The following is a 14,279-nucleotide window of genomic DNA, read 5'->3' as shown; positions in this document are numbered from 1 at the left end:
CCAGCACCAATACAGATTCTGCTCTCTCCACATCCTCTCCAACATTTGTTATCAGATTTATTGATGATAGCCATTCTGACTGGGGTAAGGTGACATCTCAAAGTGGTTTTAGTTGACATTTCCCCGATGGCTAGAGTTATAGAAAACTTTTAAAAATAGCTACTGGCGATTTGTGTTTCTTGTTTGAAAAGCATCTATTCAATTTACTCGCTTATTTGTTAGCTGGCAGTTTCATTTCCTTGGTGTTAACTGCTGCACCCCTTTGTAAATTCTGGGTATCGGCCTCCTGTCTGGAGGGGAGGTGGTAAGGATCTTCTCCCCTGTTGTGGGCTGTCTGTGTGCCCTGCTCAGTGTGTCCTTTGCTGAACAGAAATTTGATTGTCATGTAGTCCTCTCTGCAGATATTTGGAGCTAGTTCCAGTGCTGTTGTTCCCCTATTGAAAAGGTCTTATCCACCTCCAATATCTTGAGGGGAATTCTCTGTTTTCTTCTAGAAGTTGCAGTGTTTCAGGCTTTAATTAAGGTATTTGTCCCATTTTTTAATTTTTATTTTTTGTATAAGGTGAAAATCTTAATCTAATTTTATTCTTCTGCAGCTATTCAATTTTGCCAGCACCATTTGTTGCATAGGTTTTTGTTCAATGTATGTTTTTGATTCCTTTGTCAAAAATTGAGTGAGCATAGCTTTGCTTTATTCCCAGGTCCTCTATTCTTTCCCATTGTTCTCCCTGTCATTTTTATGCCAGTGCCAGGCTGCCTTTACCTTTGTATCTCTACAGCATAATTTGGGGTCAGGTATTGCCAAGTCCCCAGCAGGGGTCTGACTCCCCAGAATTGCTTTGGCTATTAGTTATTTGTGTGTCTGTGCTTCCAAAATGAATGATTATATTGTTTTTCCCTCAAACCTGTGAAATATGATATCAGACTTTTGATAGTATAGCATTAAATCTGTAAATTAATATTGGTAGTACAGCCATTTTCACAATATTAACTCTGCCAGTCCAGGAGCATGGAATGTCTTTCCATTATCTAGTATCTTCTGTAATTTCCTTTTTCAATATTTTTTAAAGATTTATTTATTATGTATACAGTGTTCTGCCTGTATGTATGCCTGCAGGCCAGAAGAGGGCACCAGATCTCACTACAGATGGTTGTGAGCCACCATGGTTGCTGTGAATTGAATTTAGAACCCCTGGAAAAGCATCCAGTGCTCTTAACCTCTGAGCCATCTTTCCAGCCCCCCTTTTTAAAGATTTTGAAGGCGTTTTTGTTTTATAGGTCCCTCATTTCTTTGGTTATATTCCTAAACACTTAACTGGGAGGCTGATTATTTTGAATGGAATATCTCCCCTAATTTCTCGCTCTAAGAGTGCAATGATGCTATAATTGAAGGCTTATTTTTTTTTGTTTGTAAACACTGATTTGGTATATGGCAACTTTACTGTATTTGCTAGGCTCAAGAGTTTCTAGCAGACTCAATAAGCTCTTTTAAATAATCATGCCACCGGGCGGTGGGGGCGCACACCTTTAATCCCAGCACTCAGGAGGCAGAGGCAGGCGGATCTCTGTGAGTTCGAAGCCGGGCTGAACCAACAGCTTCCAAAACAATACAGAGAAACCCTGTCTCGTAAAACCAAATAAATAAATAAATAAATAAATAAATAATCATGTCATCTGTAAATAGGGATAGTTTGACTTCTTCCTTTTGTAATTTTTATCCCTTTTATACCCCTTTTCTAATTTTTACCCCTTTTATACCCCTTTTCTTGTCTAATTGTTACAGCTAAGACTTTTTGAGTACTATGAATAAGTGGGGAGTATGGGCATCCTTGTCTTATTCCTGGTTTTAGAGAAAATACTTTTTGTCTCATTTAATATACTATATGGCTATAGGTTTATTGTACATAACTTTTATTATTTTAAGGCTTGTTCTGCCTATTCCTAAAGTCTCCAGAACTTTGATGACATACCTGTTTTCTAACCTCCTTCTCTCCCAAGGATGCCCTTTGTCTTGTTAGGGCTTCTACTGCTGCAATGAATCACTTCCACACTGTATCCATCACTGAAGGAAGACAGGAAACAGGTGTGGAACCTGGAGTCAGGAGCTGGCGCAGAGACCACGGTAGGGTGCTACCTACTCTCTTGCTCCGCATGGCTTGCTCAGCCTGCTTTCTTACGGAACCCAGGACCACCAGCCCAGGGATTGTTCTGTCCACAACGGACTGCCCCACCCCATCAGTCAATCACTAATCAAGAAAATGTCTACAGCCAGACCTGATGGGCACTTTTTCCTAATTGAGAGTCCCTCCTCTCAGATGACTTTAGCCTGTGCCAAGGTGATATGACTATCCAGCAAACCCTTTTTAGTAACTTCAGGCCCCTCGATGATCTCATGTTAACTGCCTCTTTAAAAACCCTTCTTCAAAATGCTATCTGCCAAAATGTACCAGATTGTGGAAAAATTTATGTCAAGAATTAAAACAAAAACAAGCAATCAGCCAGCAATTCGTTACAGCTGGAAATAACAAGCGAGGCAGACATATCTGGAAGACAGCTGACAAGCCCTGCTCACTACCACCCAGGTGACCTGCATACATGTTCCAGGCTACATTCTCTGAGAAAGACTTCACTAGAACTGCCTTGGTAACTCACTAAACAATCAAACAACAGCCAAAAGATGCAGGGGGTGGGGGCTACAAGGGGACTCAATCTCTAGAGTTTCAGTCCCCCAAATCCTCGTTTTCAATAGGAAATTTTGAGTTATGCAAAGACAGGAAAATATAAGCCATATACGAAGGAGGCAAAGGGCAGGCAGCAGAAACTACCCGTGAGAAGGCCAGGATTTAATAAAGCCTTCCATTACAATGTGAGAGGAAATACAGGGAATCGTGCTTAAAGAGTTAAAATAAGTTAATCACAAAGGAGAACATAACGCATGGTTCAAATGAGATAAGAGATTCAGTGTGTAAAGCTGCCACGGCAGAAAGTAGGTGAGGTTTGCCTGGGGTCAGGGTGAGAAGACAGTGGGTGGGCAGAAAAGGCTGCTTATGGATGTGGGGTTTCTTTGTAGAGAGGTGGCGGTGCTCTAAATTTGGCTGTGGTTAGTATACTAAGAACTGCTGTATCGTAAGTGGAAATGGTACGACGTGTGAACTATATCATTTTAAAAAACGAGCACTATGGACTCCAGAAAAAAGACAATGGTCTGTCAATACCCTAACAATAGAAGGAAGAGATGGATTTCGGGCCAGTCCAACAGGTGGTTGCTAAATTAGCGGGGCTAATTTGGTTTGATTATCTCGAATTGAATAGCATTTCCTTAAGAGCTTTTACAGCAAGCAGCACATTTCGGTCAGAGATCCTTGCCCTGCACCTAATTAAACCGATGTCAGGAAAACAAAACACAAAACAAAATCATGTCCTCAGCGGAACAAACCTAACCTGAGACGGATGGTCCAGGCACACTACCACAGTGAAGCTGTGTTGCTTAAACTATTGCCATAATAAGTAGCTGCTGCCTAGAACCATTTATTCCACTCCATGCCAGGCAACCTGGAGCTGCTGCAGCCATCTTGGCTTCTTCTGCGAACGCCTACCTTTCTTCTAAAGAGCAAACCTCCGCATCACCCCGAAGCTGATTAGTACATGGCATAGTGGGCCACCAGAGCATTGCAGGAGCAGTGCGACCTACATTCGTTCTAACTGGTGAGATACATATATTTGAAAGGGGAAGGTCCGGAGAAAGCAGGCATGGTGACCCTCCCAGCCAGGGGTGGGCACGACGTCCTGATCCCTCCGCTCGCTCGTCCCCTCCGGCGCTTTTCCGAGGGCCACAAGCCGCAGTCACCGCTGCGGTCCTGCGCACTGGCGCAGACGCACTTCCCTCTTTCCCCCTCCGCCTCCCGCCGAAGGACAGGGCCCGGCCATGCGCACTGAGTAGCTGGAGGGAGGCTCGCGCGCTTCGCAGGCTCTTTGTGCGCATGAGCGGAGCGGCCGCCAGAGCGGAAGTGGAGCTGCGGCGGAGAGGTGGGGCGGGCGGGCGAGCGGGCGCGCGCGCCGAGGCTGTGCGAGCGGCTGACATGGCGCACTTGGGGCGTCTCCTGGTTCCCCTGGCAGCCCTGGTCCTGCTGCTCTGGGCGGTCCCTGGGGCCCACGGGCGGCGGAGCAACGTGCGCGTCCTCACCGATGAGAACTGGACCTCGCTGCTGGAAGGAGAGTGGATGATCGAATTGTAAGCGCCAGGCGGCTGTCTGGGTGTCTGGTGGTGGCCTCGGCCGCCCGCCTCCCTCGAGCTGGACACCTGACTAGCCCGCCTTCTTCGGGCAGGTCTCGGAGTCCCAGCCTTTGCCAACCCCAGCTCCAGGGTCGTTTCTTACCCGGGAACATTAGTTGTCTGTCTAAACGTGCACCCGAGCTTCGTCGTTGCTAGGCAGTGTGGTGCGATTAAAGGATTACATGCCACATCGAATTCTCTAGAACAGCCTAGCGGGTTTGAGGGTGGGAGTGGGTGGGGTGCAGGTCTTGACTGGTTCCGTAGACTATTTTAGTGATCTTTTATAGACATTAGCATTTAAAACTCCAAATTTTACAGAAGATGATATTGAACAAAATCTCGCTTTAAGGCTGTCAAAGGGAATCGTTGTATTTATTTGTAATGTTTGAGTTTGGAGCTGTTTATTTTTTTTATTTTGTGGGTTAGCTTTTTATTGTAAATGCAGAATAAATTGAACTTTATTTTTAAAATCTTTATTTCCTTCCCCCCCTCCTTTTTAGTTTGAATTTCATTTTTCTTCTGGGCGGGATCTTTTGCAGTTTAGAAACTGGCTTGAATTGTGACTTGTAGGCCTTTGTAAAGTGATATTGCGTATGCTCCAGTGTGATTGTTAATAGGTCAGTTCATCATTTATTATTCGAACAAAATCACGTGTCTTGTGTGATGATTCTGCTTCAGTAATGTCCGTTCTGCTGCTGTAGGACATAAGCTGCCTTCGGCCTTTGTTTTAGATGATAAACTGATGGTATGGTTAACTGATAGATGACATTGCTGACGTTGGCAAAAGCACCATTAGTGACTACTAACTGTTTACTGGGCACTACTAAGTATCTTTACATACGTGTTTGTAATTAATCTACACATTCCGTGGAGCGGTCACACCCCCTCCCACCCTTTACAGAAAAACTGATTGGTCTGTTCGGATGTTGCTGTAGTGTCTTTGTTGGACCTCGAGTAAAGACGCAGGCACTGCTGTGAGCAACCCTTTAGCAAGATTCTGGTGCGTTCCTGTATTGTGATTATATTTAGGGCTGCTCGAGAAGAAAAACGTGTAAAAAAATAAAGGTGGAAGTGGCCAAACTGGGTAGATCAGGAACACCCGAGTCACAGAACAAAAGGACGTCTAAAACGTTTTTGTGGAGGGTGAGAGAGGGAAAACGATCAGCAGACTGATAGTCTGTTCCTCACTGAAGTGAATTTTCAGGAGAGGAACTATACTGGTGGTGGTTGTTCTGAGTTGTTGTCATAAATAACTTAGATTGTGCCCGTAAGCTGTATAGTGTTAAAGCAGTAGTTTAAAATTTACATATGAAATATATACTTAAGTATTACCTATAAATACTTTGTCACACTGTAAATGTAATATCCAGAAAGGGCACGAAGGGGAACAAAACTAGCATGATATTGGATATGAGATAAAACATGGATCTGGAATTACAGGATCTAATGCTTCCCTTTCTCCTTGCCTGAAATTGGGCTTTATAGAAGCTCTTTAAAAGCATTAAGCAGCAGCACACTTAAAAAGAAGGGTCCAGGCAGTGGTCACAACTGTCTGTGTTTAATAGCTTTACCATAGAGATGCTTTCATTGTAATTTTACTGGTAAAGAGTTTGACTTTTGTATGTAACACCAACTGGTTTGTCTTGTTTTATATGCCTGTCTTAGAAGCTTGGTTTTCCTAAAACAGTTGGTGAAATCACAGAAGTGTTTTAGTAGGTGTAGGCTTCATTTTTCCTAGGTATGTAAGGTGAAGCAGATTACAAAATGCAGTGAAGTGGAAAATAAAATCCTGAGGAAAAAGTTGGACCAGGGAAGATAGTGAGTTTCAGAGACGTGATCAGCGTGCCAGTGCCCTTGGCCATTGTATTTGTAAGCTCAGGGTCTTTAGACTCAGGCTGACATATTTCTGGCCAGCAGAGTTTTGTCTGCCCTGCTGAGTGTTTGTGTGAGGGTTGGGTTTGGAGTAATAAATGTACATAAGAACCGAAGGTCTCTAGCTTAGTTTATTATGAATAATCTGCCTTCCTGGGGCAATTCCCGGGGTAATCCTTCCCAGTCGATTGTTCACCCGGTTGCAATACACACAGCCCAGGTGCTTCCTAGTTTTTCCAATACCTTGCTCTTTGACCCTATCTGTAAAATTACTGAACTTAGTGACCTAAAAAAAGAAACAAACAAAAATACCTTAAACTTTCTGGTTGGGATGAGCCACCCGCATGGGTCATTTTCTGTATTATAGGTAGAAACATTCTTCAAGAATTATGCTTCAGTGTTCTTCACAGGTATGCCATTAAGTACTTAACTTTTCAGTCTTTGACCGTATCTTGCAGTTACGCTCCCTGGTGCCCAGCTTGTCAGAACCTTCAGCCAGAATGGGAGAGTTTTGCTGAATGGGGAGAAGATCTGGAGGTTAAAGTTGCGAAGGTGGATGTCACAGAGCAGACAGGTACTCTAAGTGTGGCTAGTGCTGTTTCTTTGCCTGTAGAGTACTCAGTGTGATACATTTCCCACTCCAGCAACAACAAAACTGCCTTTGTTCTTGAATGACAGATGCATTTTGGTTTGAGACCTTAAGATGGCTTTTTTCAGAACTTGGCTGGTGACAGCTAGTGAGTCACACTGGGTACAAATAATTCCTCAGGTATTTAACTGCTCACAAGTAACCACAGTTGAGGCTTCACAAACCTTTAAGTTGACTCATGTACACTGATATATCTTTAAAGTTGTTGTAACAACTAATTCATATTTTCATTGTTGATTACAAAGCTCACCTTTAGGTGTTTTCCTGTTCTTGTCAGCATTTAAATAATTTAGAGTCAACTTTTCAGTAAGCAACTGTCCCTAACAAAAATCTGTCGTGTGTTCTTTGTCATTTGTAGGACTGAGTGGACGCTTTATCATAACTGCCCTTCCTTCTATTTATCAGTGAGTATTTGGAGGTTCTTGGTCTTGGAGAGGAATGTATCATTAGTGTGATAAGAGCAGGAGGCCTCTGACGTGGATTATGTGTGAGGAGCTGAGGTAATCTCATTATATTCAGCAAGGACTTCACAGAGCTGGTTTTAATGGGGCCCTAAGTATTAATAGACAGTAAATAACTGATACCTAAAACACTCTCCGTTCTCGAAGGTTTGTAATTCTCATGAAATAGTGTGTTGGGTCCTCTTCAGTGTAGCCAGTAACTGAGCCCAGAGTCGTAATGAGTCATGTAGGAAGTGTGTAGGAAACTGGGTGACAGAGAGAAGCCACAGTTGGCCAGAGCAGTTCCTGGATAACATGGGGATTAAATTAAAAACTGGGAGTGGAATTTTCAAGAATACAGAAGTATTCTTTTCTGAGTAATGTCAAGCAGGAGGAACACGGTCTGTTAAAGCGACTGTTGGGTGGGGCAAACACTAAGTGGTTGTTCGAGTTAGAATGAGCAAGTCTTGGCTCTCCACTTTGATTTTATTTCCCAAACTAACCTGCAGAGAGGCAATCTCTAGTCTGTTTACTTGACCTGTACCTCAGTGTGATTAGCTGGTGGCCAAATACCAGGAAGTACTTATTTTCCTCATTTAAACTTATATTAACAAACTAAATCTTCCCTTTTCCCCCAATCTTTTTTTTTTAGCTTAGAAAATCCTCATCCCTACTTTGTATATAAAAATCAATGAGATTGACAGTTCTTAGCCAAATTAGCTAAGAGACAGATAGAAAATCCAAACTAATAAGACTAGAGGTGAAAGGTCTCCTTACCATCAAGTAAAGTGGGGCACTATTGACCCTTACAGATGTGGGAGCTGAGAGAGTTCTCTTGTTACACAATGCTAGATGTTGAGAGCGAGAGGGTAGACAGAGGGAAGAGTGCCGACTTGACCCGTCACAACTGCTGTACCAGATGCCTACAGCAGCTGATTAAATTAGGATTCAAGGAACTAGAGAGCTACCTCAGAATTGTAAAGTTTAAAAACTTGATCTTGTATATCAAGCGCTATTCTAGTAACTTCCTATAGTAATTCCTTTAACACATGTATTATACATAAGGCTTAAAGGGGGGGTTTCTACTTGCAGTGTTTCATGATTTTTTTATTTGAAAGAATAAAATCTTAAAACTTATCTTTTTCTATGTTTGGGGCTATGATACCATCAGTATGTAACATGTTTTGGTGTTTTGCTAGTGTTTTTGAAGGTTAGGACTGACTAACCTTCAAAATGAAGAAATGGCAAGACAGTTATTTCTCGCTGCCAGTTAATATTTAGTTCTGGTCTTTAGTTGTAAAGATGGTGAATTTAGGCGTTACCTGGGCCCAAGGACTAAGAAGGACTTCATAAACTTCATAAGTGAAAAGGAATGGAAGAATGTTGAACCTGTCTCCTCATGGTTTGGCCCAAGTTCTGTTCTGTAAGTATGAGGACTTCCTTACTTCACAAGTAATTGCAGATAATTGTATTTTATGTGAGTAAAGCATACATAAACCCTCTTATGGTTTATTCAAGTACATGTTTACTATGACCTTTAAAACAGATAGATACCTTTGTTCTTGTGAGCTGAGATTAGGTATTTTGTAGGATTGCATTGAATGCCCCTTTCAGAGTATTTCAGCTTTGATTTGGTTGTATCTATCCTTTAGAAACTGAATGGCTTAATGGGTAAGGCTATTGCATGATCATAATTTTAATGGGAGCAAGAGTGCTCAGACACGTACTTCACTGTTAATGTGAAGAGACTGGGTGGTTATTCCTGATAACGTGTATGAATAATGTGTCTAATCAATGAATAATGATGTGAGCTTGTACATTGCTAGGATTTAGGTACATTCACCATAGCAGTTAGGATTGGAAGTGGCAAGCATGTTTCCTGCTGCACTGGGGAGACTTGGCAGTGTGGGCTTTACGGAGGTTATCTTGGTGTGACTGAATTACTCCTATCCTTCCCCACACTTGCCATGGGGATTTGGGATACGAACTGTAAGAACACAGTGCTGCAGTGGATTCTGGGACTAGGGAAGAAATCAGCCCTCGTGCTGTTTGGAAGGAGAAGTGCACCTTTCCCTTTGTATCTCTCATCAGCCTTCAGCCATCAGAACTTGCCCACTGGGCAGCTCTGCCCAGGCTGGTTACAGAACCTGGAAGTCCTGTTGCAGATTAATTAGTCAAGACTGCAGTGAGGCTTTACAGTTCAGTTCCACTTTTGTTTTGGACAAGATCTTGCTGTGTGGCCCGGGCTGGCCTCTAACTTTATTCTCCTGCCCCTGCCTCCCAGGTGCTGAGGTTAGAAGTGTGAACACCGCACCTACTTGGCCTTTTAAACAACTCAAGCAACATTAGAGCGCTTTTCTGTGTTGAACTTAAGAAGCAACTTGAGAATCTCATGATTCACTCACCACCTCTCTAGTAGAGGAATCTGGTTGCTTTTAATTTCTCTTGACTCTTCAGGGCAGCAGACTATCCTTTTGCTGGTAGACTGTAGAGGGGCCACTCCCAATCAGCCAGGCTACTCACTGGTTTATCAGCTTGGCAGTTGGGTCAGATGGAGCTAACTTAGGCTTTTGTGTGAAGGAGCCCTACGCAGCTGTACACTCAACAAACACTTTTATTATTTAAGTTTAAAACAGAAAAACCCGGCTCTTCCAAACCACCTGCATTTAACAGTGTGAAAGTGGTTGTAATGTCTTGGTGTTTATGTCTTACATTGTTACTTATATCTCATTAAAGGCTCTTGCTTGACTGATACCAGCAGGGAAGTCTGAGAGTAGGAGATACAGTGTGTAGACACAGGCAGAGCTGTATGTCTTTGTTCAATTTTTCATTCCTCTGTCTTTTAGGATGACTACTATGTCCGCACTTTTTCAGCTCTCCGTATACATCAGGGTATGGATTAAGCTTTTTCTATCTTAAACATTTGTTAACTCTTGTTCTTGTTTTTAATGAGCATGATTTTAGTTTACTTCTCTTTATTTCAGACTAGCCACAGCTATTTTGTTCACGACCTTGGCTTGCCAGCGTGGGGCTCATACTTGGTTTTTGCGTTCGCGACTGTGCTTTCAGGACTGATGTTGGGACTTGTAAGTACTCTGTTTCTAGAGTACTAAGAAAAATACTTGAAAATGTGATAGTATTGTTAATACTAGTTGTATTGCTTGTCGTACATTTAAATTTCTGCTTATTTTGCAGTTTATGATATTTGTGGCAGATTGCTTTTGTCCTTCAAAAAGGCGCAAACCACAGCAACAGCCTCCAAGTAAGTCGGCATATGTGCCTGCGTGTGCGGTACTGGGGCTGGTCTCCTGGCTGTGAATGCTAGGCAAGCACACACTGAGCTGCACCCCTACACAAGCCAACCGTTCAGCGGTTTTCATTTCTCTACATGCAGTCACAGGCTGGTCTCAGCCGGGTAGTAAATGTGGAATGGTGATCCTTGTCAGCTGTGTTTGCATAAAAGGAAAGTGAGAGATACGTATTTCATGTAAAATGATAGCTCTCGATCTAACATTGCTATAATCCAGAGAATGCTAATATTCATGTAGCTTGCAGATAACAGTGGTCTAATCAGTTTATTTGAAAATTTTACTATATCCATGGGTCCATTTTTTAAAAAGTTAAGTATTTCCATTTTTGATGTCATGCATTAGGATCGTGGCCACATTTGAAGGTTTCTTTGTATCTAGCTAATTTCTTAACTTTTTTTCCTGGTACAATAGTAGGGAAAACTGACTAATTGGTGTTTAGTTCACATAATTAGAAACATATATTGCTCCCTGCTTATATAATTCCCCACCACTGCTTCTAAATGAGGTCTGAATTGTTCAGGTCACTTTTGCTGTGCACTGGATTCTTCCCAGTTAATGTAAGGTGAACACAGAAGGCCATGGCTTGTCATGCTAGAGCTGAGGAAATTCTGGTGCATTCCACTGTATGAAGCTCGCTTCTTGACACTTGCTCCATTTTAGACATGTAATTTTGCTTGTGATAGACTGTCTTTTATAGCTACAAAGTTGTATACTGCTGAACAGCCAGCAGAATTGCGCTTGTTTTAGGTAGTACTATCCCCATCAGGTGTGTACTTTGAACTTAATTAGCATCTAGTCCTCTAAAAGTAGACATGGGCGTGTGAGATTTCTACATTTTATTGTTTGTAATTATGCCTCAGTAAATTACATAGGTGAGGATGGGGAAAAGGAATCCCAGTTTTGAGAAAGTATCTGGGCAAGAGTTCAGCTTTTATAAATGTCTGATTTTTGTTTCCCTGGGAGCCGAAACAGGACAATGCTGAAGTTTTAGTATATTTACAGACCAAAAAATTAACATCAGGTTGTTTCAAGATGGCCTTTTTAATGCAGGATTTTTTTTGTTTTGTTTTGTTTGTTTTTTGAGATAGGGTTTCTCTGTATTGTTTTGGAGCCTGTCCTGGAACTCGCTTGGCAGACCAGGCTTGGTCTCAAACTCACAGAGATCCGCCTGCCTCTGCCTCCCGAGTGCTGGGATTAAAGGCGTGCGCCACCACTGCCCGGCTAATGCAGGATATTTTATCACAGCCTTTTATGTTCATTGCATTGACATTGATTCATTAATTTTGGGTTAGTTTTTGAACACATAGGTAACTAGCATAAATTTGGTAAATGAATCTTTTTATAATATTTGCCTTATTATTTTTGGGAATCTGAACATGGCTTAAGAATCCTTGTATCTTGATTTTATTCTTAAGCAAATTTAGTACATTAACAAAAGCACATTTCTGATCTTTAAGAAAAACCCTCACCAGAATTTTCGCAACCTCTGAAAAAAGTGGAGGAGGAACAAGAGGCTGATGAAGAGGATGTTTCAGAAGAGGAAACAGAAAATATAGAGGGAGCAAGCAAAGACCCTCCTCAGAGTGGCATAAGACAGCGCTGTGTGGGCCCGTCATCGGCTGCAGATAAATCCTAAGTTTTACAGATGTTTTAATAGTATGGTTTTGACAAAACAGGAGATTGCTATCATTTCTCTGTTTTAAAGTGAACTGTGATTTGCTTGTACATACAGTCTAGATTGTCATTAGGTTGGACAGTTCATTCAGAAAATAAAGCAGTTAGGTGTAACAGTTTGAAATATGATTTAAGAATATTATGATGTTTTAAAGTTGTTTAATTTCAGAAGATCCTGGTGCCAAGCAGTAAGACTTGTGTTTATATTTAATGATCTGTTTCATGTGAGATTCAAAACTGCCTTTCTCAAGATTTGCATTACTGGGGTATTTAAGAACATTACTTTAGAGAGAAAGATTTCTCATTTCACATCATTTTTCTCAGTTTCACTGTGTGAAAAAAAGGAACATATTTCCCATAACTGGGAACGTTACCCGTTGTTACAGATGTGTCCTTCATTGATAACGCTGTGCTTAGGTAGAGTCCACAGCTTCCTCATAGGCTTTGGACTCTGCAGCTCACAGAACTACCTTCTTAGTAGTTTCATTTCTACACATTACATCTAGGATATGCTGCTCACTGCAGACATTTTTATAAGTTTATGGCATTGTGTTAATTCCTAAGGTTGATGGCCTGCTTTGGTCTCTTGTTCACTATATGAATTTTTTTTTAATTTGCCATGGGTTATATTTTTAAGTTCAATAAAATTAACAGTATCACTATTGTGTTTACTGTGGGTAAACAGTACTTTTCTATTGTTTTATGTTGATGTTTACTGAGGGAATCATCAAATTGAACTGTTTACTTGAAAATGTACAAATTTGGCTATACATTCCAGATTTTAAATTATTATTGTTGAGTGGTCTTGAAGTTTTCTTTGCTTTTCTCTTTTTAATGTGAAGGTGAAAATTGCTGATTTTTAAAATTTGATGTGGAAAAGCTTTGGTATTTTATATTTTGGAAATTCAAAGCTTAATTTGATGTAAAATGAAGTCTGTATTCTATTTGAGAAATATCTCCTACTATGTGTTTTTAGCATATCTGTCCTCTACAGGTTCTTGATGGATTTTATAGTCAGTATATTGCTTTGTGTTTGAAAATCGTAACATTGTTATGTTTTAAAGACAAATTTTGTATTGTATTGTTCTTGTCTGCTAGTACTGTGCATCTCACAAATGGGAACCAGCAAGATGGACTACATCATCTTCATCTTACAGCAAGGGAAGGGTGTTATGGGGGGGGCGGTCTTGATGTCCGGAAGGGGAAAGCAGACCACATGACTCGCAGAATGAGTCACCCAGCCTTTATGGACTAGTGGTTTCTGTGGCGCTCCCTCCCTTACGTGCTCTGTGAATTCCTTAGACTTGCCATGTTGTAATGTGCAGCAGCTTCCTTTCAGGCCCCTCCTTTATAATATTAAATGTTCTGCTGTCAGAGTTTGGGTATGTAGTTTGTGGTGGCTTAGTAAAACATTCTAAGCACAAAATAAATGTTTCTAAGCACTTCAGTAATGTGGGAGAGAAGTATTTCTGTTGATTTCAGACAATCTCGTGTTCCAGGCTGGCCAAGAGTGGCAGAACAAATGGTCATCCTGCCCCTACTGGCCGGGTAGGGTAGCAGGGTTACAGAAGTGCACTATTTCCAGTGCCCTCCTGCATGCCAGGCAAGCACTCCCAGCTGAGCTCAGTCACTCGCCCAGCAGTGATTAGTGGTTGCTAGGCCCATGTTTGAAAAGTATGTGTAACCACTTGCCATTCAGCCGTGCTCCAGGGTGGATAGACATGCCACTCCGTGTGAACCCAGAAGTCTTTTCTGAATCATTTCAGGAGAATAATACTCTATAATCAAACATTTTTGTTTTTAGCATCTCTCTTGTATATTTGACCTTGTCAGGTTTTTAATTAGAAAACGCTTTATTATAGAAAATTAAAATCCTGAATTAGGTGTTGGTGTTCTTAAAAGCATATCTAAGCAGTCTCTCAGATTGTCACAGTAGACAGCTGAAGAATTTTGGTTTGATGCCACCAGTTTACAGAACTACATGGATTAATTTGTGAATGGTTCTAGAATGAATATTGTTGTGCAGGTCTGCTAGAGAATTCTGGCCCATCACCATCTGT

At 41.5% G+C, this 14,279-nt stretch overlaps 1 protein-coding gene across 1 annotated transcript; it reads left to right on the top strand.

Annotated features, from left to right (window-relative positions):
* Positions 1–4,037: 4,037 nt before the first annotated feature.
* Tmx1 (thioredoxin related transmembrane protein 1) lies at positions 4,038–13,666 on the top strand. Its single transcript, XM_005072784.4, has 8 exons — positions 4,038–4,231; positions 6,604–6,719; positions 7,153–7,198; positions 8,529–8,657; positions 10,081–10,126; positions 10,219–10,320; positions 10,430–10,496; positions 12,003–13,666. The coding sequence occupies exons 1-8, from the start codon at positions 4,080–4,082 to the stop codon at positions 12,179–12,181; spliced, it is 837 nt and encodes a 278-aa protein (XP_005072841.1). The 5' UTR covers positions 4,038–4,079; the 3' UTR covers positions 12,182–13,666.
* The last annotated feature ends 613 nt before the right edge of the window (positions 13,667–14,279 follow it).

The sequence above is a fragment of the Mesocricetus auratus genome, unplaced genomic scaffold (genome assembly GCF_017639785.1).
Source record: "Mesocricetus auratus isolate SY011 unplaced genomic scaffold, BCM_Maur_2.0 Super-Scaffold_15014, whole genome shotgun sequence".
NCBI classification, from domain to species: domain Eukaryota; kingdom Metazoa; phylum Chordata; class Mammalia; order Rodentia; family Cricetidae; genus Mesocricetus; species Mesocricetus auratus.
This window is presented reverse-complemented; position numbering and strand designations above follow the sequence as displayed.